This window comes from Sylvia atricapilla, chromosome 6 (genome assembly GCF_009819655.1).
Source record: "Sylvia atricapilla isolate bSylAtr1 chromosome 6, bSylAtr1.pri, whole genome shotgun sequence".
In the NCBI taxonomy this organism is placed as follows: domain Eukaryota; kingdom Metazoa; phylum Chordata; class Aves; order Passeriformes; family Sylviidae; genus Sylvia; species Sylvia atricapilla.
The window spans coordinates 14,910,412-14,938,335 of NC_089145.1; the positions used below are offsets into that span (position 1 = coordinate 14,910,412).

The 27,924-nt window shown below is 39.7% G+C and overlaps 2 protein-coding genes and 2 non-coding genes across 8 annotated transcripts in view; all 4 read left to right on the forward strand.

The window, feature by feature from the left end:
• CARS1 (cysteinyl-tRNA synthetase 1) overlaps positions 1-8,875 on the forward strand; it is a 31,526-nt gene extending 22,651 nt beyond the window's left edge. For all 3 annotated transcript variants that reach the window (XM_066320878.1, XM_066320877.1, XM_066320876.1), the window contains 6 exons: positions 269-350; positions 4,223-4,303; positions 4,747-4,814; positions 6,142-6,201; positions 7,407-7,490; positions 8,566-8,875. In XM_066320878.1, the coding sequence (XP_066176975.1) occupies positions 269-350; positions 4,223-4,303; positions 4,747-4,814; positions 6,142-6,201; positions 7,407-7,490; positions 8,566-8,700 (510 nt within the window). In that variant the 3' untranslated portion in view covers positions 8,701-8,875. The remainder of the gene's footprint in view (positions 1-268; positions 351-4,222; positions 4,304-4,746; positions 4,815-6,141; positions 6,202-7,406; positions 7,491-8,565) is intronic.
• Positions 8,876-14,222: 5,347 nt separating this feature from the next.
• NAP1L4 (nucleosome assembly protein 1 like 4) overlaps positions 14,223-27,924 on the forward strand; it is a 28,525-nt gene continuing 14,823 nt past the window's right edge. For 2 of the 3 annotated variants that reach the window (XR_010743797.1, XM_066320898.1), the window contains exons 1-8: positions 14,245-14,346; positions 18,624-18,655; positions 19,733-19,794; positions 21,256-21,355; positions 22,287-22,428; positions 22,630-22,716; positions 24,219-24,338; positions 24,901-24,972. Coding sequence is in view for 2 of the 3 variants with exons in the window: in XM_066320898.1 (XP_066176995.1) it covers positions 18,642-18,655; positions 19,733-19,794; positions 21,256-21,355; positions 22,287-22,428; positions 22,630-22,716; positions 24,219-24,338; positions 24,901-24,972 (597 nt within the window). In the remaining variant the exon portion in view is untranslated. Of the gene's footprint in view, positions 14,347-18,623; positions 18,656-19,732; positions 19,795-21,255; positions 21,356-22,286; positions 22,429-22,629; positions 22,717-24,218; positions 24,339-24,900; positions 24,973-27,924 lie in introns of all 3 variants that reach the window. The other variant, XM_066320899.1, reaches the window with a different exon arrangement.
• LOC136363253 (small nucleolar RNA SNORA54) lies at positions 22,904-23,031 on the forward strand. Its single transcript, XR_010743955.1, has one exon. It is a non-coding gene; the product is annotated as a small nucleolar RNA SNORA54 (small nucleolar RNA).
• Positions 26,147-26,267, forward strand: LOC136363252 (small nucleolar RNA SNORA54). Its single transcript, XR_010743954.1, has one exon. It is a non-coding gene; the product is annotated as a small nucleolar RNA SNORA54 (small nucleolar RNA).

Here is a 27,924-nt window from a genome sequence, read left to right on the forward strand (position 1 = left end):
ATCTGAGTGCTGTTTTTATCCCTGCATTGCATTATAGTTATATTGGCTGGATTGGGGCACAACCCTGTGGAAGTGATGGATTTAACTGAAAGGAGGAATGGGGAAGGGCTGAACTTGTCATCTATCCTTTGACGTCAATAGAGCAATGATGTCATAGATCTGCCCTGAGGGTCAAGTTCCATCCAAGAGCACTTAAATGTGAAGTGGGTAGGGATATGTTTTATATCCAAATGATGATTAGCTAACTGTGGAAATAATGATCCTGCAGATTGAATCTACAGTGATGCCATACCTCCAAGTTCTTTCTGAGTTCAGAGAAGGAGTGCGACAGATCGCCAGAGAGAAGAAAGGTGAGTTCACTTTTTCCTGTACTGTTGCACATAAGACTTGGAGGTCATAGGAACCAAACTTGGATGGAGGCGTGGGTGTGAGGCAGCTGATAGTCTCTCCTTGCTTAGAGAATAAAAGTAATAAAAGGCATGTTTAAATCAGAGCTACTTTGAATTTTTGCATCTCTGCAACCTGTCTCTTTAATTTGGGAATCTTTTTAGGCTGCTAAACTCATTTTCATTTCCTGAAGAATCTGAAAGTTCTGGAATGATGGGGTGTAGCTGCTGTTTTTCTAAGGTAGGGCGCTCTGTGCTTTCTAGGTATGGAAGTACCCATGATCTCTTCCCCAGGGAGCTTGTGTTTTCTTAAAAGTGTAGATAGCTACACAGTAATAGTGTCTGCATTTAAATAGCCCAAGATGTTCACTATTATTTGTTAGCATAATTGGAATTGTAGCTCCCCTGATGGTAATTGAGTGCTTTGTTTGGAGAATTCATCTGGGAGTTTGCTAGAAGCTTCAGGTGCTTTTTTTAATCTTTCTGGAAAGCTTTGATCATGCTGTGAGTGCTGGCAGCAGAACTGTAGAGTGTTAAAAAGGTTGTTCCATTAAGCTTCCTTGGATTTTACTGATATTTCCTAATGGAGGAGCTCTTACTATTTTCTGCTGTTCCCTGTGGAATTTTGCATGTCTTCAACATGTATTTGATTGTTGTTTTAAGAAAACTTGGACACTGAGATTTGTACTTGAAGGCAAAACAGGGCATTTTTTTATACATAAAACATACAAGTAACCCATATATTACACAAAAAATAAAATTACTTGAGGGTCTGGTAACCTTTTCTGCTAGAAAAGACTCTGGAGTCTCATTCCATTACTGTTTGGAGTCCTTCTAAAGCTGATAAATTTGCATTAAAAGCACAAAACTGTATTTGCTAATATGACTACTTTGCTATTACTGTCAAACTCTTACAGGCCTAATTGATGTTGAGAAATAGACTTAGTAATAAGTTCCAACAGTTTCCAACAGAAAATATTTTCTGTAACTTGAATTAATTCAAGAGTGTGTATATCCTCCAAAGATGGAGCCAAAAATGTGAGCTTTAATCCTTTGGTATTTAACAAACTTGTTTATATGAAGCTTTTTTTCCCGTTTGCTTTATGATGGTTGAACTAAATTGATCTCTGCTTTTAGCAGTAGTAAGGTTTAAATATCACAGGGCTTCTTGTAGATAGTTTTTAGAACACACTTGGCTCTAGACTACTTATTGGCACTTGAATTCTCTACTTGGAAGGCAGTGATTTTTTGCCTGAAATACACTGGACAGTGAGAATCAAACTGTATCCTAGTTGCTGCTTGGCTGGGGTATGTAGCATTCTGCAATTTGACCAAGTAGGCACCTTTCTTTTAAACTATTTGAAATATGGAAGCTGAATGGTGGTTGGCAGGACCTGCACTGACATACTACTGCTTTCTTGCCCTTTTCCCATTAAATTCTTGCTTGCAGGAAGCATTAAGTTACTGTAAAAGTTTTGATTAGTGGCTGGGGATATTGCCTCTGCATGGCTGTAGGCAAGGGGAGTTTCCTCATCATAGCCTGTTGCTGACAGAGTTGTGTTAAATACTATTGAAAACAATCTGTATTGCTTTAAGTATTCTCAGATGTTAAATAAAAAGCATGTGGCTCTGTAAAACCTGCAGACAAATATTACAAATGTCCCCATCCATACACATGCACTTTGAAAATGTATCTACAAAACATTTCACAGAATAGCCATTTTTAAAGCTATGGTTTTAGTAATAATCAAAATATCTATATACTCTGCAAAAATGTTTCTGTCATCCAAAATGGGTAGCATTCAAATGCAGACTTAATAAATAATTCTCACAGTGCCCTCTGCACCTTCTGCCCTCTTCTGAATGTGTCATGAGTTGATCAGAACTGGGACAAACTCTCATTGTAGCATTGCCTGCTCTTCTTTTGCTGCTAGTCTTTACATCTGGCATTCTCCAGATGCTTTTCAAGCTCCTTTTTTTCCTTTCCATCACAGTGTTCTGATTCCCAACATCTCAACATCTGTTTCACATCTGACACTCTTTGGCTTGAAATTCACAGAAAAAGTGAAGAGGTCTGAGGAACAGTCACAGGCCCAAGGAGTATCTGTCTGCTGGGGTGTTGATGGGCACTGGTGATAGGTTGGTTTCCTGGTCCCTGTCCCCAGTGAGAGCCTTCTGATGTCCTGAGGCAGCCCATAAACAACCCCATACCCAATCCTAAACATATTTGCTCTGGAGGTGCCACCTGCAAAGAACAGGCACACTTCAGCCTTAAGAAGCATGGTGCTGACTCGTCTGGATGACAGGATTGATCAGAGGACGTTCCTCTCATAAATAATATGTTTCATTATCTGTTTCTTCTTGATGGATTTCTTCTTCTTCAGCTTTCAATTATTCATTATTTTAGATAAGTAAACATCTATAACTGTGCAAATGCTGTTGTGGTGAATGAGCAGTAGGTGTTTCTGATACAGTCTTGATATGATATGTGAAATTCCTGTGCCTAGGTTAGAGCCAAAATCTTTCAGTGTCAATAGCCAGTGAGGTAATCTGATCCCTGCTTTATCTTAATGGCTGATTTAGAGTGGCATCAAACAGGACTGTGGTTCACTGTGTGTAACTGCTCTGGATCAGGAGAAACAATGACTCCATTCACAGCAGACACAAGAGATTCTATACACTGCGGTGGTTTCCTGTGCAAAGAGAGAGCCACAGAACACGACCATGCACTGAAACACCGTGTTCCTTTTTATGGTTTTAGGATAGTCAGTGCTGTTCACTCACAGCTGAGAACTGTGGAAGAGATGAAGGCTCAGGGATGGTACTTGTATCTACCAGAATGTGCAGTGTTTAGGAAACTGCCTGGATGGGGAAGCTTCCACTTCCACTGCCTGAAATAATAACTTTGAGACCCTGAGTACTTCTTAGGTTTAACCAGCTAAGAATTGCTGAAAGGGAGAACACTTCTTCTGTTTGCTAAGTGTTCTTCCCTCATACCAGACTGCCTAGAAAAAATCCCACTGAATTCACAACAGCAACATACTGGGTCTCTTTGATGCATTTAGTCCCTCTTCTCTTAACTGTTCTGCTGCTTCTCAACTGATTCAATTTCTCATCCAAAAAATTATCTTGTATGAAGATTTGTTTTCCCCTTAAGGGCTGTTAGCATATATTTCAGCTAAATCTTAAGTTGTTAATTATTTGCTGTCATCTAAGACTCTTTGATAAGTTTGCAAGGGAAAAAAAAAATTTAGCCATGATGTCTTGATCACCATGCAGAAAGCCAAACCAAAATTCTCTGTTCTGCTGCAACTAGACTGCATGAAATAAAGATGATGTCGTGATTACAGTTCCTCTGACAAGTGTATGTGTAGTTATCACATCAACAAAATCATAGTCCTTCAAAAGGCACTGTTCAATTTAGCACATGATATATTAATTTGTGATTTTTCTAAAATTAGGTTTTTGACCTTTCCAATTGCACATCCTACAGCAAGCATTAGGATTTTCCTGAGTCATATACCCTTCCACCATACCCTGGCAGAATTGTTACATCATTTCTGAATTGCCTTGGATTTTCTTTCTGTTCCCCTTCAGGAACAGTGAGGGTATCTTGGAAGAAATTTATGATTTTCAAGCCCTTGCAAAGAAACATGTTGCTTCTCTGTGTGGCTGAAATAAGGCAGGACTTACTTATCACTCTATAAGAAAAGACCTTTCTCTCTCTTTCAGAGTGAGCAGCAATGTCTTAATAGCACTTAAGTAACTATGTAGCTGGGTAAAAGTATACTTTGGCCAAATTTTACTTCACTAAAAGTATTTTTTGTGCTCTGTAGTAACTGAAGTGCTGCAGTTGAGTGATGCTCTTCGGGATGACATCCTGCCTGAACTTGGAGTTCGATTTGAAGATCATGAAGGTACCCAGTTATCTCTTGAATCTTTGTAGGGGCTGTTTTTATAGTCCTGCTGTTTTCCTAAATGAGAAAACAAACTGTCAAAACTAATTTGGAATAATTTAGTAAACTCAGGTATTGCAGAGCAATAGCATATCATGTGTGCACCACATAGATGTATTTTACATGTATTATGTATATTGGCACATAATTTATATCATATATAATGGTATATATATGTATGAATATATATTATATAACTGTATATTGGAATACATGTACAGAATAAAAAAAACATACATTGCAGTATTTTTCACCTTTTTGTATAGCACCTAATTTCTTAGTCACTTTTGAGTAGCTACTGACTTGTATTTGCATTCAGCATGGAAAAAGAAAACAATTATCACAGGGTGAATACATTTATCTTCAACTAATCAAGAAATTAATTTATCTTTTTGCTTCTTTAGGACTTCCAACTGTGGTTAAATTAGTGGATAAGGACACATTATTGAAAGAAAGAGAAGAAAAGAAAAAGGTAATTATTTTAGGCATCCTGTATTTTTAAATTTTAAAGTAATGTGTAAGTTATGGATATTTTTATTTTTCTTTGATAATTCATAAGAAAAATCATAGCAGACTAGCAACAAGGAACATGACCTAAGATAATTGATACAAAAATTTAAGTGTGTTAAAAAAAAGAATTTTTTGAAACAGCTTCTTGAAATCTTTGTGTGGGACCTAGTAAATACCTCTAATATTTTTTATTTGTTGGCTTTTTAAGATCTTCCTATAAGTACAGGATGTTCAGTATTGCATTCCAGCTGTCTTATCTCTCTGAAAGAACAATTCCAGTAAGAAGCTAATTCAGATTTCTTTCATTTGTACAAAGAAAGTCAACATTTTGCATAGAACTAGTCTGTATTCATGTCATATGTGAGGAAAAAATGTACTGGCTAAATCTTAATTAATATAACATGGATTAGTGAGATATTCATGATGTGGGGACAAGAATCCATGTTACTCTATAAAGCTTGTGAATTTGAATTCACATGCACAAGGTCTGTACAGAAACTCTGCTTTTGGCACTTCCTAGCATTAATATTTGACTTTATAATATTTAAAAGTAACACTTCACATGTCCATCTTCAATTTTACCAAATAATAAAATAGTATTTGGAAGACTTTCCAACATTTGCACTTTCATGTTGATGTGTTTTAGACAAGGGAGAGGTAAAAAAACAGTCCCAGATGTTTTCATCAGAGTGACATTTGAAGGCAGTTTGTTTATAGCTGCTGGGTAGGACCTGCAGCCAGAGCCCCTTGTCCCTGGAAGCAGCATTATGTTCAGTACTGGCAGAACCCTTGGAGAAGTGACAGGTCTCTCCTGGGCAAGTGCAAGATGGGATTTTTAGCAAGTTGGCTAAATTTGGATAGTTGTTTCCCTAGGAACATCAAGTGATACAACTGCTGCTTGAGGAACTGTGATATCTTCACAGTTTGAGGCAAGAGCTTAAAATATCATTGAAATACAGTCATTTTAAAAAGTCATTTGCAAAACATTTTTCCCTCTAAAATGATAAGACAATTTCTTCTAGGTACTCTTTTAAAGGTATCCTCTTTGCATGCAAAATGCATTCTGAACAGTTAAAACTGGCTTAACTGTGAATAAAAGCAAATGAAATCAAAGTCATACAGTAGGAAGTATCTGACAATCCAAATTATCAGGCATGGTGGGTTTGCTGCAGGTCACGCTGCCAGTTCTTTCTTGTAATTAGATATCCAGGGGAGCTGGCTCAGGTTTGAAGAAAACAATCAAATGAAATAGTGCATTACCTTTTTGTCACTAACACTGTCTCTCACAGATAGAAGAAGAGAAAAAAAGGAAGAAAGAGGAAGCAGCCAGGAAGAAACAACAGCAGGAAGTAAGTAACCTCATTTTGAAGGAAAGTGTAGGCAGCAGTAGTCACATGCAGGAAAGAATATTAGAACACAGGCTTTCTGCCCAGCCTTAACCAGGTCTCCATTTCTTTTTTTGTGTACAATTTCCTGCTCAGAATGGCTTTGGCTTGCAGTTCAGGACTTCCAAATCTTATAGAGAAGCCATTTTTGAAAACACAACTAAAGCCTGCAAAAGCTTACTACAAAAAAACTTGTAGCACTTAAATTCAGTCCATAAACAGTATTACTTCCTTTATTGATAAATCTTACATGATAGTTACTGTTAGAGAAGATTTTGCTTGTGATGTTTATTATTTTATTCCCTTTCTAATATCATAGGTATATGTGAAAGGGTTTTTTTTTTTAGCCTTTTTTCTTTTCTTTTTCTCTGTAAGAAATCCCCTGTTCTTTACGATTGAGCAGGGAAATATTTTATCTCTGTGATTGGAATTCAGATAGCCGAAGGTTTTGGGCTTTGAATGGAGAGTAGACAGAGGAGATGACCTCATAAGAGACAATATTGTTTGCTATGCTGATGACTTTAACAGTACAGGAAATACATTTCTGTGTTAAAAGACGAAGAAAACTTTTAGAGAGCACCACATACCGAGATAAAACAAGATAAACAGCATTTATCATCCACAAATTCCAAGTACCTTTTTTCATTTTTTCAAAAAGGTGTTTCCCTTGCATTGGAAAAATTACATGGAAAAGACTCTGAGATGTGCTGAGGGAGAGTTCAGTTTGTTTTCAGTGCAATTACTGCATCTGATTCTTCTGTGACCTGCGTAGAAACCTTTGTTTGTCAGCAGGAAACTTGATAGAGGTGGTTCCCTTTGCAGTGAGTTAATTGCTGAATATTCTTTATGATAGCAACTATTCCCTTTGTGTTGACTAAAGAACCAAGTTAGCAAGAATCAGATGTAGTTTTTGGAGTATATAAGGAAATTATTTTGAGGTTTTGCAATCCATCAGTTTTATAAAGTGTTTGTCTACAGGTTTAAAACAGTTCTTCCCCCAGACAAGTGCAGCTAAGACCTACTGAGTTGTTCCTCACTCCAAGTTTCTTTTCCCATAATAAACAATTATGAATTTAAGGCTCCTTGGTTTTGAAATTATAGTCTACTTTTGCATATGTGACAGGTTGTCAGTAATTAACTGTGATGTTAATGCACGTTTTATATTACAGGCAGCAAAACTGGAAAAAATGAAGATTCCACCACATGAAATGTTTAAATTGGAACTTGACAAATATTCCATGTTTGATGAAAATGTAAGAGCCTTTTCTTCATATAGAGAGTGGTTTTCCTTCCCCAGTTGTACCTACTTATTTCTATATGTTTATAGCAATCTTGTTCCAAACCTCCAGGGCAGTGCTATTAAAGTAGGAAGAGGAGGGAAGGAGAGAATAAAAAGGCGATAAATGAATTTTATTCTGTCCTGGGGAGCAAGGTCTCTCTTATCCATCATTTCAGGGGTATTTTCCTTCTATGTTCCTTTGTACATTCATTGTACATTTCCTTTGGCTCCTCTTACTGCAAAGCAAAATATAAATTGCGGGTAAGAATTTTTATGATGTTCATTCACAGATTTATTACTCTGGTGCTAGGCAGGCTAATCATTTGCAAGTACAAACTCCCCAACTCTGCCAGACCTGATGTGTTTTGGAGAGATCCTGTTCCCTTCTGCCCACTGTTTTGCTCTCTCCTGTCAAAGGCTCTCTAAAGGGGCTGTATACATAACTTTGCTCTTGATTGCTCCCCTTGGGGATAAAAAGGTTCCTTGGAAAACATAAAGCACTGTTTCTTCACTTCTACTTGATTTGGGTCATTGATCCTACTTCTGCCTCACCCCTTCACTTACACAAGTTCAAGCCATGGGGACAAGTCAGAATGGAGAGGATAATTACTGGGAAATACCCCTGCAAGCCAAAGAGAATGTCCATAAAAATGCTGATACTTTCTTCATCAAGAATATAAATCTCTTGCTGCTTTTGCTTTAAGACTTGAATTCAATCTGCTAGTATGAGTACCATCTGTTCAGGAATTAGTCATTATTCTTTTAACTAAAACCATCTAGAAGTTAGTGGTCTAAGCTTCCCTTATGTAGCTCAGGACAGAAAATAAATACACCCTTATGCCTCTTGTTTAGCTAGGAAGGGAATATTCAGAAATAGTCAAAGTTAGCTGTCAAACTTCTACGGGACTAAAATTAGACCAGATACACTCCTTCCTGACAGCCTGTCATTATGACATTATCTCCCTCTTATTAAAACATGATTACTTAAAGAACTTAAAAAAGCAGTCCAAGAATTTATCTTAAATACTCTTTTTTTATATATATTTCAGGGCTTTCCCACCCATGATACAGAAGGCAAAGAACTTAGCAAAGGACAAATTAAGAAGCTAAAGAAACTTTATGAAACCCAAGAAAAGCTACACAGGGAGTATCTACAAATGGTTCAGAATGGAAGTGCAAATTGAAAACAACAGGACTTTTTATTTAGAAGGCGAGTGCTGGGTTCCCATTGAAGAAGTGAGCACATACTGATACTCAAATTTCTGTTTACACTTTCTATTATATGCAAAGTAAAATTCCTGTTTACGTGGGTTAATAATGTCATCTGGAAATGTAATAAAAATCCATCATTAAAAAAAAGCCAACCTGTAAGAAGTTTCTTCTCAATGGTAGCGACAGGGCTTGCCAGTTCTGTTTGTGAAGGTGCTGCTCAGTCAGCAAATCCACATAACGATTCTTGTTCATTCTAGCTCTCCAGGCATTGCTTAATTTGTCCTGCATGCTGATCTCTATCTAAGACTCAGTGTTACAGTCAGAAAAATTTATTGCTAAATGGGAGCTGAGTAATTTGCCCCACAGTAAGAACAGTATTTTTCCAGATGACTTTAGTATCTTTACATAAGCAGGAAAGTGGGTAGCTCCACTATGATACTTATTCTAGCTGCTGTTATTAAAAACTCTCATAAGTATACCCAGAACACTTTGCATAGTAGAAGTTAACAGTCCCTTTGTTGAAAAAGGGAACAGATCATCAACCTGCAGTTGCAGTCAAGTAGGTAAGTACAAGGCAAATGCACCTGCATTGAACAAACAGCTGGGAAAGACATGAAGGGCTGATGGCAGAGGTGGTGTGTTCTTGGAGCTATCCCTTCAAGGAAACAGGAGCCCTGCCAAAGTACCTGACTACCCAAAGTACTCAATACCTAATTACCAGTTCAGAGCCGGGGGGAGTTAACAGAGGGTTTCCTACTGACACACAGTTTGTGGATTGGTTTGCAATTAGGGAATACAGCTAGACATTGCCCTGTATTCAAAACTGATGTTTTTGACCTGATGATTTAACCCTGAGATAAAAACCTTTCTGATGTAATATGGTTACATTATATCATCAGGGAGCAGATTTGTTGCCTAACAATGCATTTCACTGGCCAGAAGATACTAAATGAACTAAAGTTCATGAAGTCCTAAAAAATATCTCACCTACTTCGCAGCTGCACAGAACAGCCAAGTGTCTGATTTGCAGAACTATATTCATTTAGTATTCTCAAGGTGACTTGCAGAAAGTCATGCTGTGACACTTCTGTTTTCTCAACTCTTAGGTTCATGCTACAATCTGAGGCTATGTTTCTTTCCTTCATTAAGAGTTAAAACATCTTTGCTTTTCCTTGATATTTTTATATTTATATTCCTCCTTCTGAAGAATGAACACATTATTTGGAGTAACAGAAAGGTCTAGTATGTTTTTTTTTTCTCTAATTTGCCTGTATTTGCCTTTGAAAACTCGTAATGTTAAGGTCAGCAAAGCAGATGCATCCTGTGTACAGAAAATAAAATCTGTTGTGAAGTACTTGTATGTGACTTGTATGTATGAACTTTGTGTAGTGGGGAGAATATTAAGTTTATATTTATTCCACAACCATCTTTCTGAAATGTGGTTTACAGAACTTTTCCTTTAGCTTGCTATTACTAATTTAATTAATTTTGCATTCAATATTTGATTATTCTGGTAATTCCTAATTTTATAAATTCATGTTTAAACTGCACAAGGATACTTTAAGCAGCCAGCCATAGTCATCAGGGAAACTTCTCCATCCTTTGGTATGGGAAGAGAAAAAAGGTCATTTACATTTTTTACAGTGTTTTACATCCTAACTCCCTTCAGCTTTATCAGCTCATCCTTTTCTTCCCAGCATGCTCCCTGAAGCTGCATGTGCACTCAGGATGTCTTTGACAAGATGGGGCACGCCTGTGCTGTTTCTGAAGTTGCAACTGAATGTCAAGTTGTGCCAGGAATTTGAATAGAGTAATTGTTTTTGGTGATCTGAGTTAGCTAGTATTTAACTGTGGAGAAAATGATGTTGATCCATGGCTGTCCTGGATTGTAGTTTATGACATCTACATGATAAAATCCTGGCTTTTGTCCCCACATTTTGTTTTTTCTCTTCCTGCTATGTTTTTAGTAGAACTAATCCAATTTCATTACTTACCTACTAAATCAATGTAAAAGAATGGGGGGGTGTTTTTAAATGCCCTTTTCCCTTCCTCAATGCTTCATTTTGTTTCTGGGACAAGTCTCCTTGCAGGGATCTTGGGAGCATTTCAGACTCACATTTTCCAAAGGTTATTTTCTGGTCTTTCTGTATTCTTCCCACATGCACACACTGCTTCCTCCCTCTCTCCCTCAGTATGTTTTTTTAAATTCAGTATGCGTAAAATCCTGGTGAAGGAAAACTTGGTAGCAAACAAAGGATGCTGCAGCCAGGCTTGGATGCACACTACTTAAGATGACTTTTTCAGTGTGGGCATGCCAATCGATCTGTGGGATTACTGAATTGCACAGACAATACCTATTCCCTGGCAATCCCTCAAGGTGGCACTTCAGAGAATTCTACTGCACTTGGTGAGAGAGACCTGGCAAGCAAGAGAAGGGAATGCAACAGCAATGGTCTGCAGTGTCTTAGTCATCTGTCTCAGCCAGAAAAATGGAGAGGACAGACTACATACCATTTTAATTTTTTGGTTGGGGTTTTTTGTGTGTTTTTTTTTTTTAAGGTCATGTATGCATACACACTTTCAGGGAAGCTGAAATACGATTCTCTAACCATTATGAAAATTATGAAGAATTATGAAAATCCTTATAGGAAAATCTTAGAATTTTAAAATATTTTCATTTTCTGGAACAGAGACCTCATCTTGCTCATATAACAGGGAGCTTTTCATTTCCCACCTATCAAAGAATTTATTCAGAGATGGCAAGGGAAGATAAAAGAGTGGTGTTTATGTTTTTAATTGCACCCTTGGCTGAAAGCCAAACTTGGCAGCAGCAAATTTTGTTTGTCTCTTGCTCAGAGTGTGCCTTTCAGCCTTTCTGATGTGAATATTCCCATTAACATCAAATGTGAATACTGCTCCACTCAAAAGAACAAATTCCTCCCATCACTCAATTTGCTCAGATACTGGTAGAAAACTCTGTGAACTGTTCAGTGTAAACTTGATGCCACCAATCTTTTCAAAGACTTGCAAATGATGAGTGCTGATTACATTTATGATACTCTCTTTGACCCGTTTATCTTAATGTTTTTATTTGCTGTCTCCTGTTGCACAAAGGCACTGGTACATTTTAAGTGTGCAAGTGAGCAATTGGCTGCTTCATACAGTGCATAGCTTGAAATGTAGAAAAAGAAGTTGAAGGTAAGTTTAAGCATTCTCAGCTGGTGGTAGTTGTTGGACCAACTTCAGCTGCCTCTTTAATTACACAACTTCTCCCACACAAATATGGGAAGGAATTTTACTGCACTCTGTGATTTCACAAGGCAATTTCTGTATGTACCACATGCATAATAGTTAACATGCCTTGAGACAGAACAGATTAATTAAGAAGCACATCAGCTATTTAGTGCCTAGAGTTTGCTTAGCAATGATCAAACTTCTTCCTCCCCTGCAGGAAAAGTCATTGACAGACGAAGTCTTCTATGTCAGACTGGGCTGTGAATGTCTGGCATCACACCCAGTGAGAGCAGTTTCCATTAATACCCACCCAAGGGCAGAAGACACAGACAGTTTTAATGCCACTTACAGATCTCAGCCTAAGCTTGCCTCTCCGGTGTCAAGTGCATCTGTTTGGCAGCTCTGGCACAATCCCTTCCCTCGGTTTTGGTTCTCCAAGCTCTTGTATGTGAGGCTGGGTGCTTAAATCGAGCCAGGGTGATTCAGCAGATATCCATTTACAGCTCTCTGCAGGGTAGAAGCACCTGACAGCAAGATGACTCCACAGATTATGCTTTATCCACAGTCCTGGAGTCTAGCACTGTGATAAGAGAGGTTAGACAGCAGTCAGCAAAAATCCCTCATTGATCAGAGGAGATTTAATGCCTTTGGAGACAGCAGTGAAAATCCAGAGTGTAAGGTAATTGAAATGTGTGTTTACTTTGATATGCAGGTGCAGATAGGTGCAGCTAGATTCCATAGTCAGGCAAAACCTCTCTTGCATCTTCATAGGAGACAAAGTTTAGAGTTTGTACTCAACATCCGAGTGACTTTTAACAAAGAATACTTGATTGCTCTGAGCCAGCAGCAAGCACAGAAGTGTGGAGTAGGAATACCTTCAGATAAACTCTTCTTTCAGAGTTCTTTATGCTCTTCTTTGGAACACTGGGAATCAAGCATGACCACTACCATTAAAAATGTTGTCCCCAAATTAAGGATTAATGGAAATAGGAGGAGGCTGTTAACCTGCTGATGTCAGAAAAAGGACTGGTTTGGAGAAACGGGGAAAGGGAGCTGTAAGCAAAGTAACTGAAATGTCCTCTGGCCCACCAAATCTGCCTGTTTGTGCAACTGGCTACAACATTCCGGCAGTTCTTTCAAAATTGTCTCATTTTTAATTACAGTGTAGTAATCTAATAAAAAATGCCTTGGTTATTCCTCTAATTTAAATTCCTACTATAAATTATTTAATCCAACATTAATATATTGGATAGTTGTTAATTTACAAAATATTGGTCTCATTGCTTCCAGCCACTGTCGTTAGAGAAATCCAAGCTGCGGACCTGGAGGAAACCTTTTAGAACAAGGGGAACCCCTGACAGGAGAAAAGAATTAGAGGTTTTTTCGATGGAATGAAAGATGACTGAAACTCTGGGCGTGGCTCCAGGTGCTGTGGTTCCTCACACCAGTGTTTGCAGACTGCCATGCACACAGATCGCGGGCTGATGGCAGGGTGTTCTTGGCTCGCTGTAGCAGGAATTGTGTCCGAGCAGAGGATGGGCTCTGCCACTCCGCCTTTGCTGCAGAGGAGCTGTAAAGCAGCACCACATTCCTCGGGCCAGGCACGGTGCCTCAGAAACCGCACGGATCATCTCCCAGCATGGATAATCTTAATGACAAATTGCAATTACTGAGGCAGGGAGGGATCTCGTGTAATTGCCGAGGCGCGGTGGGATAGCCCACACCACTGGAATGTTGTCATGGATGGCTGCGTGCTTTTGCGGACAGGGCAGAGAGGCGAGGTGGTGGAGTTGCTCTAGTTCTACCCAGGGACAGACGAATGAGTTGAGAGTTTGTGATGAGAATTAAGGGCCGATACGGTGACGCTGTTGTGGGTGTTTGGGCCAGGCCCACAGCTTCACGGTCACAGGTTTTCCTGCGGGGCTCCGACCACCCTGATATTTGTTGGCGAGCCAGCACGGCCCGGCACACAGAGTCCAGGAGGTTCCTGCGGATCACTGAAGAGAACTTTTTGCTGGAGGCGCTGGAGGAGCCGAGGAGGAAAGGGGTGTCGCTGTCACTTTAAGGACGCGGGCACGCGCCGCACCCCCGGCCCCGCCCCGCCCCGCATCACGCGCTCGCCCCGCGCGCGCCCGCGGCCCCGCGCGCCCCCCGCCCGCCCGCTCTGATTGGCCGAGCGCCGCACCGCCGGACAGTCAACATGGCCCGCGTGCGGCGTGGCGGCAGCGGCGCCGTCGGGGCCAATCGGCGGCGCCCTTGCTGAGGGAGGGGCCCAAGCCGCGGCCAATGGGACGCGGTTTTGTTGGCGGCGGCGCTGCCCGAGCGAGGAGGTTGCGAGGAGCCCGGCGGCGCTGCGGCCTCTGCGGCGTGAGGGGCGCGGGCAGGTGAGGGCGGGCGGCCCCGGGCTCTGGACACTGCGCCCCGGGCACCCGGCGGGGACAGCGGACGGGCCGAACCGGGCGCCGCCACCCCGGCGCGGGACTGGGGATTCTCTCCGGGCCCGCTCAGGGGCGGAGCACGGCGGCGGCCGCGGCCGCCCAGCGCGGAGCTGTTTGCGCTCGGCCTGCCGCCGTTCCATTTTAAGGCCGGTTGTAGAAGTTGGGGCCCACGGAACGGGTCCTGGGTTGCTCCGTGCCTGGCGGCGGGGAACGCGGGGGTTCCGGCCGCATGTATGGCCGCGCTGCCTGGCAGCGCGCCCGCCCTGTCCCCGCCCTCCCGGGGGAGCGGGGGAGGAGGAGGGCGGGAGGGCCGCTTTTGGTGAGCGCTGCCCTCGGCGCTCTCACGCCGCCGTGCTCGGGTTGAGTCGAGGCCTTCGCTGCTTGGCTGGGGTGTGATGCTTTCTCCTGACCTCAGCCACGGTGCTGTGTTTCCGCAGCGCGGCGGGCGGTTCGGGGGGCTCGGTTTTGCCTTTCGGGCTCCTTGTAGTTAAGGGCTTGTTCGAAATTTTCTGTGCTGCTGCGATTGTTTACTACAACACAATGCCGGTGCCCGTAGGGTTTGCCAGACTCCTTTCCTTTAACATCTGCTCACGACGCTTTCAAATATAAAGGTGGAGAAGCGAGTGTGGGAATAACAGAGGAAACCAGAGTCACTAGGCAAATTTTTATGAGGTCATCTCTAAACAAAATAGTGTTCCTTTAAGAAAACTTCTGAGGTGAGCCTGAATATTGCTGGTGTCCGGGGCTTGTGGAACAGTCTAATGAGTTTCTTCCTCAAATAATTTTTCAGGATCCCTTCTTATCCTTAGAGAAAGTATCCGACTGTGTCTTTTGTGGCTTCCCACGGGGTTACGTCTCAGTGCCTCTGCAACGGAAGTTGTAACTTTCCCTTCTGATTTGTTATAGTTACGAAAAACATTTAACAGCTGTGGGCAGGAGCCTTCCTGTGAGTTCAGGAGCCCTTCACTTTCCTGTTTTGTATTTTAGTTGTGTTTACAAGATTTTGCAAGGCAGAGAAGATTTAGTCCGTATTTATGAGTACATTTTACCATCGTATAGATTTTTCCCTTGAATTTGTGTCCTTCAGGATATTGTCTTTTTATCAACTCTTCCTGGCCTAGTGTGCGTCGAGTTTCCAGTTTCCTGCAGTTTTAAGTGGTTGACAGTGTGTGACATTTGTGCCAGACAAGTTGCAGCAGTCGCCTGCCTTGTGGGACAGGGCCTTGATCTGGTCTCCTCCATCCCCAGAGCTTCAGCTGAATGAGTTATTTGAAAGCAGGGAACTGTCCAGAAGAAATGATGCTCTAATTTGGCCTCTTAAAGGTGATGGCAGCAATAATACCGATGCCGCCTTCTGTTATCTCCTTGAGTTCTGGTTGCATTTTCGTGTCTGCGTTGCCTGTAAAGTTGTTTGGAAAGTAACAAAGACAGTGGATGTGGAGGCTCAGTGCTTTGGTGCTGTTCTTTTTCAACTGGTGTGTGCTTAACTTTACTCTGAAATTGCCTTTCTCTCCCCTCCACTGCCTTCCCCAACTTGTCCTGAAGAGTTTTGTTGGTGACTCTGTGGCAGTGGAGTCAGTGCAAGGCAGCTGGAATGAAACTGGGAATCACAAGTTGTCCTCTAAGAAAGCTGCACCTAATTATTTCTTTATTTATATACTTCTTTTTACTTTCCAGTTGCCAAAGGCACAGCTCTAGGGAGTGAAGCAAGACTCAGAGTGTGTATTTGCACCAGGGAATGGTGTCTTTTTTCATTCTTACTTGTTACTTGACGAGTGGTTTTTGTCAGAACATGCCCAATTCATGTCTGTTCCAGTGGAGATGAATTCAGCTGCTATTAAAACATTATTCCATGTTTTCCAAACACTCGTGGGGATCTTGTTTTCCCTTGGCAGGCTTGAGAAGTAGATCCCTGCAGGAAATACAGCGCAGAGAGCTGAGCATTTTGATGTGCAGTAGAGTCTGTTCCATTAGCTCGGTTGCTGGGCCTAGGCTGGAAGCCACAAGTCTTTGAGGGGAATTTTTAAGTACTGTGAGTTTGCATTTTTAGTTGCCTGCTGTTACCTCCTGTAATAGTGACTGGGATCATATAACTTCTTGGCTGACCTCTGATACTAGGTCAATTTGCTCTGTTTTACCTTTTTAATTGTATCTTCCCCCCCACCTTCTATTGCTTCTATTTTTCCTTCCAGAAAGATTCATTTATGCTTCTTTATTTCTTCAGCTGTGAGATTGTAAAACTCTGGTTTGCTCTAGCGGGTGGTTGAGCACTGCCTCGTGTTATGTTTGAGGCAAGAGGAAGTGTTTGCAAGTAAATGTGCCTGAGCTGGTGGGACACCTACTCTGCCAGAAGCCCCTTGATTTGGGGCTTAACCTGCAGGGTGGGCTTCTAGGCTTATGTGTGAGCTGTAAACAACTCCCTGTGGAGTGATCTGAAGTGCACGATTAGCGCAGCTGAAAACTACCGAAGCTTTTCAGCTCTGTTTGAAATGGTTGTGGAAGTGTTGCTTTTGCAGCTGAGGGCAGGATTCAGCAGTTTCCAGCTGGAATAGTGCATGCAGTCAATCTCTGGGCTGCCGCTCAAGTTGGCATCAGCACTTGGGTTCTTCTTTGGTAGTGATGCCTTGGCAAAAGACTGGACAGAGCTAGAGAACAAAGTAGGTATTTATTGAAAGGCCTCTAGGACACACCTTGGGCAGGACAAGAGCCTGACCAGGACTACACCCAAGGTGGACCAAGAATGGTCACAAAATGGACCCCCAGTCACGAGGTCTGACACTTTTATAACCTTTGGTTCATTTGCGTATTGGGGTTTAATTGTCCAGTTACAGCTTCAGGTTGTGAGATCTCATCCTTCTTGTTCCTCCTTTCAGTCCATTGTTGTTTGTGCTTTTGGACCTGAAAATTTGTCTTCAGCAGGAACAGGATTTGTTTTGTCTACCTACTCTGTGAAGAGAGCTTACTAGCACTTAGTATGAGGCTCAGAACTTCAGCTCTAGGCAGCACAGAATGTGAAAATCATGAAAGCTAAAACTTAAGGCATCAGTAGCCCTCTGTTGGAAGCTGGGCCTGAGATCAGCCTGTTTGGCCTTCATAGAGTTGGGAGAATCAGACCTGTCAACTCTGATGAATGATTGGAGCTGCTTTTTGTTTTGAATTTGATTCCCAGACCAACCAATGGCTGCTTTCATGAAAGCTTGGTAGTGGAACATTCTGTCTGTGCTTGTCTCTGGCAGGTAGTGGGTACTGGAATTTATTCAGCTTTTTAAAATGAGGGTGAAAACCCCAATCTCTGTTAGTGAAATATATGTACAGGCTTAGCTATTTCACCCCAGAAAAGAAAGAACAGCAGAATAAGTTAGACAATCTGGCTCCCTCTGGTTTCTCAGTAGAACTAATTTGGATATTGGGGGCTGGGGTAGCTTTGCTAAACCTGGTTCCAGTAACTGTTAATAATGAGACTTCTCTCCTTCCTCTTCAGTTTCTGACTCCTGGTAAATAAGGAACAGATCTTTATACAGGGGATTCTGTCTTCCTAGCTACTGTCAAAGCCCCTTCTCTTGGTAAATAACTCTCTTATCTTCAGTGTTCTTTTTATCTAGCAACAGTTTTAGGCACATTGTAGAGCAGCAAAAACAGCTACTCACAAAAGTAACCCTGATTAGACAGACAAGTGAAATGTGTTTTTCTGCTTGGGCGATAACTTCCAAATGACTTTTTTAGTTTATTGTCATTAATTCGTTTGAACTTTCATTGTTTTTTTGCTTGAGTATGCTATATAGGCAGAGATTAAAAATTCATTATTTACTATGATGTTGTCAAGGAATTAGAAAATAATATATTTATGTCGTCCTCTTTGGCTCATCTTGTTTTTTGGTAGAATGCTGAGCTAATCTAGGAAGCTGTGGCACTTAACCTCAGACTGAAGACCCATGATTGGGTAAAAATGCATTGGTATCTGCAGTATTTAACAGAAAAACTAAGTTCTAGGAGGATTAAACCACCTTACAGACTTCAAAAACTGAGCAAGTTTCACTTTGAGCTGGGTATTGTGGCAGCTGTTTCGTTTACTGTGAGCGGTTATGTACAATGCATTTCTTTGAAAAACCAGCAGCTGTTAATTTGTACTGATGTTTTAAACAATGACCTGTTCTGTTTTCATCTTCTGTTGAGGTAAACAAATTACTATTCAAGTTTTTTAAACACTACTTTTCAACTTGCAGGTGGATACAGGCACACAGATGGCAGATAACAGGTATGTTGGGCTGTTTCCCTAAAATTAAGTCAAGATACTAAGAGCCAACTGTATATCTGGTGTTCTGCAGGAGAGGATTTTGGTTTTTCTTTGTGGTTTTGTTGTTTTTTTTAACCTGTGGAGAGTGGATTACCAGACTGGTATTAGAATAAAATGGTAATATTTTTCTAAATGCTCTAAAGAACTGAAGAGCCTTAGTGTTTCTCTAATCTGTGTAATTTAGGCATGCAAAAGGCCTCTTTTTTTTCTAGTTTATGTGGTATGTTTTGAACATCCAGTGTTTCTGTGGAACTGCTGCCAATCCATATGTGCTGCTGCACTTCTGAGGCTTGCAGTGCTGGATAAGCTGGTCTGCCCAGTAGCTGATAATACCCATTTGCATATGTGATATCTCTCCTGGGTTTGTCTGGAGTTGGGGTTAATTTCAGCAATCTCCAGGGTGCATTTTGTGACCTCTACACTGGCAGGGAGCACAGGGAATACTGGCTGGCTGTTGACTCAAGCTAGGCTCTCTCCTCCAGCACAGGAACTGAGATGGAAGATGTTGCTGCAGGGAGATGGGGAGGCCAGGGGCATCTCTTTTAGAATAGGAGTGAATGTTTTCATCAAAACAGCTTGTTAGAAAAGTTGGAAACACAGCTTTTATCTCTTGTTCATCTTCTTTTTATAACTGCATCCTTTCTCCTGTTTTTCTTCATCGCTTGCACTAAAAATGTCTCATATTTTCATTTGTGAGTAATAACATTTTCATGTGCAGAGTGAATGGCCACATGATTCACTGAATCATACACATGAATGGCCAGCCATTCACTTAATGAGATGAATTTATCTGTCAAAGGTTTTTGTTTTTGGCCTTGCCTTACCTTGCCTCTGCATCCTTTTCATCTTAGATCCAGTTTTGTATCCAAATGTTGGAGTGTTTTTACAAGCCTGAAGACATAAATATGTCTTTTATTGGCATACTCGTCTATAAAACATGTCTCTAGTACACCAAAAATTCAGAAGAACTTGTTCTTAAATGCTGACATTTGTGTAATGTGATGCTATTTTAATATGTTACCATTTGAATTCTTTTAGTAAAACAGAAGATACTGCTTCAGATTCTCTGGAGGCTGCTAAAAATGCAACCAACAAAAAAGGTAAGAAATACAAAGTAGGTGATGTTACAGAAGTGGAATAAGTCTTTACAGTCAGAACTGAAGATGTGTTCACAGTTGAAAGCAAAACAACGGGTTTTAAGCTAACTTAAAGTTCACTTTCTGATGTTTTCCATGTTTATTGCAGGCAAAGCCAGAGTGAAGGATGTATTTTTATGTGTGTTGTGACTGTGATGCTTTACCATTGCCTGAAATGACCCACTAGACCCTTGCAATAAGGCCTGCAAAGACTGGCTTGTAACAACGTATATTCTTTGTCAGCATAATTATCAAAATGAGCTGTTCTGTTTGTATTCTAGTTCTTTGCTGTCTTGTTTCTCAGAAAGTGCATCTTCAGAATGTGTCTTGGAAGTTTTTCTTCTCCCTTAGCAAGGTCTACAGATAACTGCTGAGTAGAGTTTTTTCTAATTAATACTTCTGTGTGCAGAAAAGCTATAGTTCCATTACTTTTCCAAATACTCAAATTTGTAAGTGACACTGAAATATGTTTCATATATGTGGTCACTGAATGTTCTTTGAGTCTCCCTCATTACCTATTTTCTTTAAGAAAACCTTTGTGACTGGCAATTGGAAATCACATGAGAACTGGTAGACACCACTGAGTAATTTTTAAAGTCGAGTTGAATTGAGAAAAACAACAGCAAAATCCAAAATAAATAAGAAAAACAAAGCAACACACAAACGCAAGAATATAAAAGTTTCACCATATTAGTGTGTGCTATGCAATTTATTGGGTTTTTAATGCCTGGGGAAAAGAGCACTGAGAATGGGAAGATGTGAAAAGCAAAAATCTTAACACCGTGACACCATGTATGGTTATTAATGAGGGGTTTTAACACCTAACCAGAAGCATTTTAGATCTGACCTCCTGTAAGAGTCTTCTGAGGAGTGGTGTGATGATCAAGGAAGCTTACAGATTGTAAAGTCATCTTGAGGTTAAAAATTAATAGTGGTCAAGGTCACAGTACTGTGCTGTTTTACTGTACAGTACACAAAGTTGGAAGGGTTTGTTCAGGAGTCACACTGGCTGGAAAACAGATGTCTTAGAAGTATTATTCAGTGGTTCTCCTGGAATTTGTATGTGGCTTTTAATGTACTGCTTATACAGAAGGATAGAGAAACTTCTGTTTTGTACTTTCTTACCAAAAGGGAAAACAGGAAATTTACCTATGTTGTCTACCTGCTTGTAAAAGCAACTGATAGATTTGCAAAGAGAAAAAGTGCTTTTTCTATCATTATCGAACTTTTCCTGAAATCTGGTCCTGAAGTAATTCTTTGTGTTAGTATTAAAATACTCATTATTTTCACACCTCAAATAACACTGGTGTTGCTTGAGGTGTGAAAATAGTGAGTATTTTAACTGTGACTGCTCTAAGACACAGTGTGACAAAAGCACTATAAATCTATGCAGATTTGTTTAAAGGAGGTTTTCTGTCTTCATAGAAAAGCTGGCAGACCAAGTGATGCAAAATCCACAAGTCCTGGCATCTCTTCAGGAACGTCTTGACAACACCCCACTTACTCCTTCAAGTTACATCGAAACGTAAGTACTGGGCATGATAAAATTCTTGAAAGACTGAAAGCATAAGAGAACATTATTACTGTGTAATTAGGGTAGGAAATTAGAATAAATGATTCACTAAAATACTGGTTTACTTAACCTTTGATTCATAGCGTCTTACTTCTGGAAGGAAGAGTGAAGTTTTACCTTAGGCAAACTTGAAACAAAATTTTGTTCTGTTCAATATTTACTATGGCCATTTATTTATTGTTTTGGATAGAAATAACTCCCCTCCCCTCCTTTGTTCCCTTCTGTGACCCTTATTCTGACAGGGTATGTGCAACACTGACTTGTGATTTCTATTAGATTGCTGTCCTGGATGTATTGGAAAGTTCAGGACCTGTATATCCCTAGTTTGAAGTTTAGTTTTATATCGACTGTAAAGTAGACTTAAATGCTGCCTTTAGTAATCAGTTGTGCTTTTATTTCTTGACTAAGAATGGCTGGTTGTAGAGCTCTTTTTATAAAAACCTAGTTCTATAAAGAGATCTTTTCACATGACTGTCTAAATGTTAAATAATTTAAAGTGCAGATGGGCAATGTGTCCTTTACAAGTATGACCGTGAATCAAAGCTTTCTCCTGTAGAATGCACAGTTTTTATTTTTCATAGATGGATCAAGACAAATCTAGTCTCAAAGCTTAGGTGTAAACAAAGGTATTAATTTCAGATCTCTGAACTACACGGGGAGGGTAGTGGCCCCAGGGAATGGAACAGAAGATAACACCTTTGAGAACAACTTGGGTAGGAGAGGATTCTTTCAACTTTTTGAAATAGGTTTTGGAGAAACATGTATGTTTGACATAAGGCTTTTATTTAAAAATTACACGTAGTTATAAGCAACCTATTTCTCGTAATATGTGAAATAATGCTGAGGCAGCTGACTTCTAACCTGAAATAATCTTGATGTTTAGTTTTCCAAAAGCAGTGATAAGAAGAATTGATGCTTTGAAAAAGCTCCAGGTGAAATGTGCCCATATAGAAGCTAAATTCTATGAAGAGGTACATGACTTAGAGAGAAAATACGCAGCACTCTATCAGCCTCTTTTTGATAAGGTGGGAAAATTATGTGTATAATTCTTATTTCTTTGTTTCTGTCAGTTCTGGTTGTGTATATATAATTTGTAAGATATTGTATAATATATATATTATTATAATTATAACATATATATAGTGTGTGTATATATAGAATACATAATCTATAGTATATATATAATATGTAATCTTCAATTACATTTTTGGGTTTTTTTAACACAGAGAAGAGAGTTTATTAATGGGGAAGCTGAACCCACAGATGCCGAGTCAGAATGGCACAGTGAAAATGAGGATGAAGAGAAATTGGCTGTGAGTATCTACTATGGATATGTGGGATTGTCAGAATTAAATTCTTGTTCTTGCCATTGACAGAACTTTTGTGTCAGTGATGAATTCTTGAGAGGAATACACTGTTAAGTCCAGTGAAAGCTTCTACACCATGAGTTTAGCCTTTTTTCTGATTTGTGAGTTGAGGGAATTGGGGAGCTGCCTTGGTTGGCACTGTTCGTAACCTGTTAGCAGCACCCTCCTGCTGATGGGTTCCATTCCAGTGCTACATCAAACCCTGAGATAAAAAAAGACTGGTTGGTTCTCTGCCTGTCCATGTTATTTTGGGGGACATCATTTGCTTTCATTTTCGTAAATACAGGTGAGACACTTGTCACACAGTCATAAAACAGAACTGACTTAATAAAATATCTCCTTGGCTGGTGGATTCCTCCTTGTCTATTGAGCAGGAGCTGTCGAGATTTAGGAGGCCTAATATAGTCTGGGCTGCCTGTTACTCCCCCAGTATCACTTCTGGAGATGTGTGCTCAAGCTTTGTCTCAGAAAAGCGACCTGCTTAGAAAACTCTGTTTGCCATTCTGTCAGGTTTTCATTGCATTTTTTCCTTAGCCTGATTCCTTCTAGTTTTTTTGGATGCTGTTCTGTATTCAGAGTGAATTGTTCTTTGTTTTTACTGATCTCCTGAGATTTAGCATGACCCAGTGCTCCATGTGCATGAGCAAAAAATGTTCCTTAGGCTCTGTGTAAATACATTGACAGGCCTTATTCCACACAATAAAATCAGAAACGTGTCTAGATGGGAAATAAACTGCGGCTTCATATTTTTAGCTCATCATAACCCAAGCAGCTGCCAAAAACATCTTAAATACCTGCTGCTATCTAGTGGTGTAAAAGGAAAGGTGCAGCTGGTTCAGACTGAATCTCCAGCATTGTTCAGGATTGAGAAACAACTTCCTCATTCTTCTTTTTTATAACATTTGACATCAGTTATGTGGAGGGCATCCTATTTCCCAAAATAGTAATAATTAGTCACAGCATAATAATAAAAAATACCTGTGAAAAACAACTTTACAAGTATTCTGCAAACTGGAGAAGCTAAAACAGCATTTCAGAGGGCAAAGTTAAATTTTTAGCTGAAATGCCATAGGTGGCTTATGGAGCTACAGGAATAAGATTAATAGAAAAATAGAAATGCATTTATAATTCTTTCTGTTTATAGAAAGATAGTAAGTGTTTTAATTATTTCTGTCAATCAGTGAAGCAGACACTTGGTCTATTTAGTCTTCTTATAGGAGAATTTCAAATGAGTTGAAAGTAAATCTGAATTGTATATATGTTCAGTTGTGTAAATAAACTTTGTATCTCTTTACTTCTGTATGAAGAGGAAAAAAACAAAGTAGATTTCAAATGTTTCTTAAACACAGCTTCACAGATGTTGTTGTTTTGTACTTCTGTCTCTGTTTATGAAATATACTAAGAAGTCACAATTTAATTTCTCATCTGTTTCTGTATTTCTTTCCCAGGGAGACCTAAAAAATGCTGTGGTAATAGATGAAAAAGCAGAAGAGACAAATGTCAAAGGAATTCCAGACTTCTGGTTTACTATCTTTAGGAATGTAGATATGCTAAGTGAATTAGTACAAGTAAGTTTCTACTCTAAAATGAACAACTCCTGTTGTGTTAAATGAATTGCTGCTTTCCCCATTAACAGTCAATCCTTGTGGAGTGTGAGTCAGTCCTTTATTGTAAGACAGCAAATCATTTGAGTCTTTGGAATCCCTAAAGATGCTTGAAATGATGGACAAGCATTTTTAGTTTAATCCATAAAGGATTATTTTTGAAAGGTTAGAAGAATACCTGTGGATTAGTTGAATTCATTTTAAATAGCTTAGTTATGCCTGCAGTTGTATTAATTGCTTTTAATGCTGTTAAAGAAGAATTCCCTGGAGTGTGTCTGCCTGTGAATCTCACTAAATGCAGTTACTGTATCTTAAATAATCCTAGCAGCTTTATTTACTGAGGATGAGCCCTAAAATGATTGAGAATTTGGCACATAGAATTTGCAAGTATGATTAAGAAATTTACATCCAGATCTTTACTTTCACTGAAATTGTTGAATTAGTTACAAGGTTTGGTTCTTAAGGAGAGAGACTGTTTTTCTAAATATTGCCTCCTGAATTAGATTTTACTTTTTTTTCTTCTTAGGAATATGATGAACCTATCTTGAAACATCTGCAGGATATTAAAGTTAAGTTTTCTGAACCAGGACAGCCTATGGTAAGTTTTCTCTGCCTGTTTCTCATGAAGGTTGTAGGAATGAAGTGAGCAGCATTCCAAAATACTCTTTGGCTGTAGTGTGGGGGGAGGAGGTTTCTTTCCAAGCTATTATTTGCATGCTTTGCCTTTGAAAGACTGATCTTCAGCTTTCCTGACTCTTTGCTCTTTCATTCTTTGCTCTGACATTACTGTAGTTTCTACATTAGAGACCTGGCTCAATTCTGTCTAGTTTTTGCTTTCTTTTTCTCTCTCAAATTCGAGTATAATTACTCTTTAAAAATACAAATACATGGCTGCTTTTGATTTGAAAATGAATTGTGGGAAAAATTCCAGGTCCCAAATATTTTATCAAAAGAGATGTGACTTGATCATAGTAATCGAAAACAATGATTATAGATACTGTGCCTCTTGAAAAGAATAGAAAGTATATTAGATAGTGTTTTAAAAGTATACCTCAGGAATATTTTTTCAAGTACTGCTTTTTTTATTTGTGGAAATGTTTTCTTGTTGAAGTTTGATGTACAGAAACAGATACTGTGTTTGTTGAGAAGAAGTTGTTCTGCTGCTTATTCAATTTATGCAGACTATACTTATCCCTTTGAATGAGAGGCAGGGAGAAGGATGGAATTGGAGCCTACACATACTTTTTAAAATTTTGTCATTGTGGCTTTTTTCTTATATTTGGTATTTTTTGTTTTGCCTTATGGAGTAATGGTCTTCTGATAATGCCTGAAATAATGCAGGACAAGCATCAGTGAAGACTCACATCAGAAAGATGGAAGGACTTTCTCAGAATAACTTTTAATGGTTAATTGCAAGTTGGTTTAGGGTTCTTTGGGGTTTTGTTTTTTATTCCTTATTGTCTTTATTCTATTAGTACTGAAACACTCAAGCTGATAATAGGCGAGAAAGTAGTATGGCAGAGAAAACCTGAGAATTAAATTTCTAAAGATTGCTGGGGCTTAGGGAGAGGATATGAGGTTTATGAAGAGAATAATTTGCATAAGCACAAAGTAAGGTATTCTAAGAAGTTGACTGTTTTATCTTGAACAGATCTAGTCAGTGGCTGAGATGGGAATAAGATTTTTTTCCCTGTATCATTTTTGTGTTCATTCAGCTTTGTTTTGTGATACCTTAAGCTGGAGAACTCTTTGAACACTGGGTTTTTCTGCTCTTGCACTGTTCGTAACCTTTTGACAGCATTTTTCTGTGAATAGGTTCCATTCCAGTGCTACATTAAATCCAATAATGGAAGGCTGACAAACTCTATGTCCCTTCTGCATTTGGAGACAAAGGATGTGTTCCACACTGCTTGAGTGAAACCTGTCCTGCAGCTCTGTGTGACTGCAATTCTTTGTTGAAAATTGGTGCAGCAGAGGGAGCTTTCTACTCTACAAATTCCGCATAACCAGTGTGTCATAGATAGACTAATTCTGCTGGAGATGAGGTTTTGCTGCTAAAGAAATACATGATAATTAGGAATTTTCTGATTTACTGTTGACCCAAAACAATTAATCATAGTAATGGCACTCCAAAAGTGGATTTACCTGACTGCAGTAAAGTGCTCCTAAGTCCTGTTTGTTATGGCCTTCACCTAGAAACTTTTATCTGCATGAAGCATAAGTGACTCCTTTACTATTTGCTTTTCCTTATTTAAAACCATATGGATAAACTTACATGTATTTTATAATTATAATTTCAATTTACATATGTATTTGGACATCAGGATCCTTAGCTAACATATTTAGACCTGGATGATGCATCTAGGTATAACTTAAGTAGCTTAAAAAAAGACAGGGTTTTTTTTGGTTTTGTTTTTTGTTTGTTTTTGTTTTTGTTTTTTTGTTGTTTGTTTGTTTTTGTGGGGTTTTTTTGTTTTGTTTTGTTTTTAAACTTAATGAGAACGTATTTGATTAAAAAAACCCAGAGAAGTCCAAATAAAGAGAATTGGAAAGGTTATTGCAACACTTCAAATATTATGTGGAGCTTGAAGCTTCTTGTCTCCTAATTAGCAGGAATAAAATGAAATGCTGAAATGCAATGTGTGCAGGTATTTTTGTCTTGCTAGCCCTTGGGATCCTGCATGCTGAGTAGTGCCACTGGTTGGTTATTTATAGCCCCAGTGATGGTTTATGGGATTATTTGGGTATGAGTGTTCGTCACTGGTGGTGGATAAGCTAAGTTTGTAACTCTTCCGCTGAGCATGTTTGCCAGAGAGAGATTACCCTTAGCTGAAGGCAGCCTCCAAACCATGCAGCCGGCTTGAGTTGCTTTAAAGGGAAATAAAGCTGAAATAGTCAGTGTGAAGTCAACACAGATATTCCAGTGTACCGCTGGGTCCCAGTGGCTTCCCATCCTTAAACAGGGAGCCTGGGGATTGGGAAGGCTACCCTTACTATTGGTCTCCATCACTCCTTGACCACTCTCTTAGCAGGTGTGAGTCATGTGAGGAGATTCATGGGGTCTTAGCAAGATTAGGGGCCTTTGGGACATGAGTGAGGGATAAATGTCTGTGATGAACAGGCTGTCATCCCGAGTTATTTATCTTGTCCTTGCATGAATAGCCTTGAAAAAGGATGGCAAGGCAGACTTGGTGATAACAGTTTTCTGGCCTGTGCCAGAAGAATGTCTGGAGGAATAGATTCAGGGCCAGTCTTTTAGCAGTTATGTAATCCGGTTTTGTATGCAGATTAGGGCTAATTGGTAAGGCATATTACTGAGGGAGTAAGTCAGATTCTTAAGGTAACTGTTACACATGGTGTGGCTGGGCAGTAGTGTTGGAAGCTTTAGCTTTCAGTCCTTCTGTTGTGCTGAGCTGACATGTAGAATTTTTCCCCTTTCATGTCACTAAGTCACTTGCCAAAAACCTTTATCCTTTATTGTTTACCCTGTTGCAAGACAGCTTGAGATTTGGTGTACTTTAAAAAGTTCATAGTCGATCCTGAGTGTAAA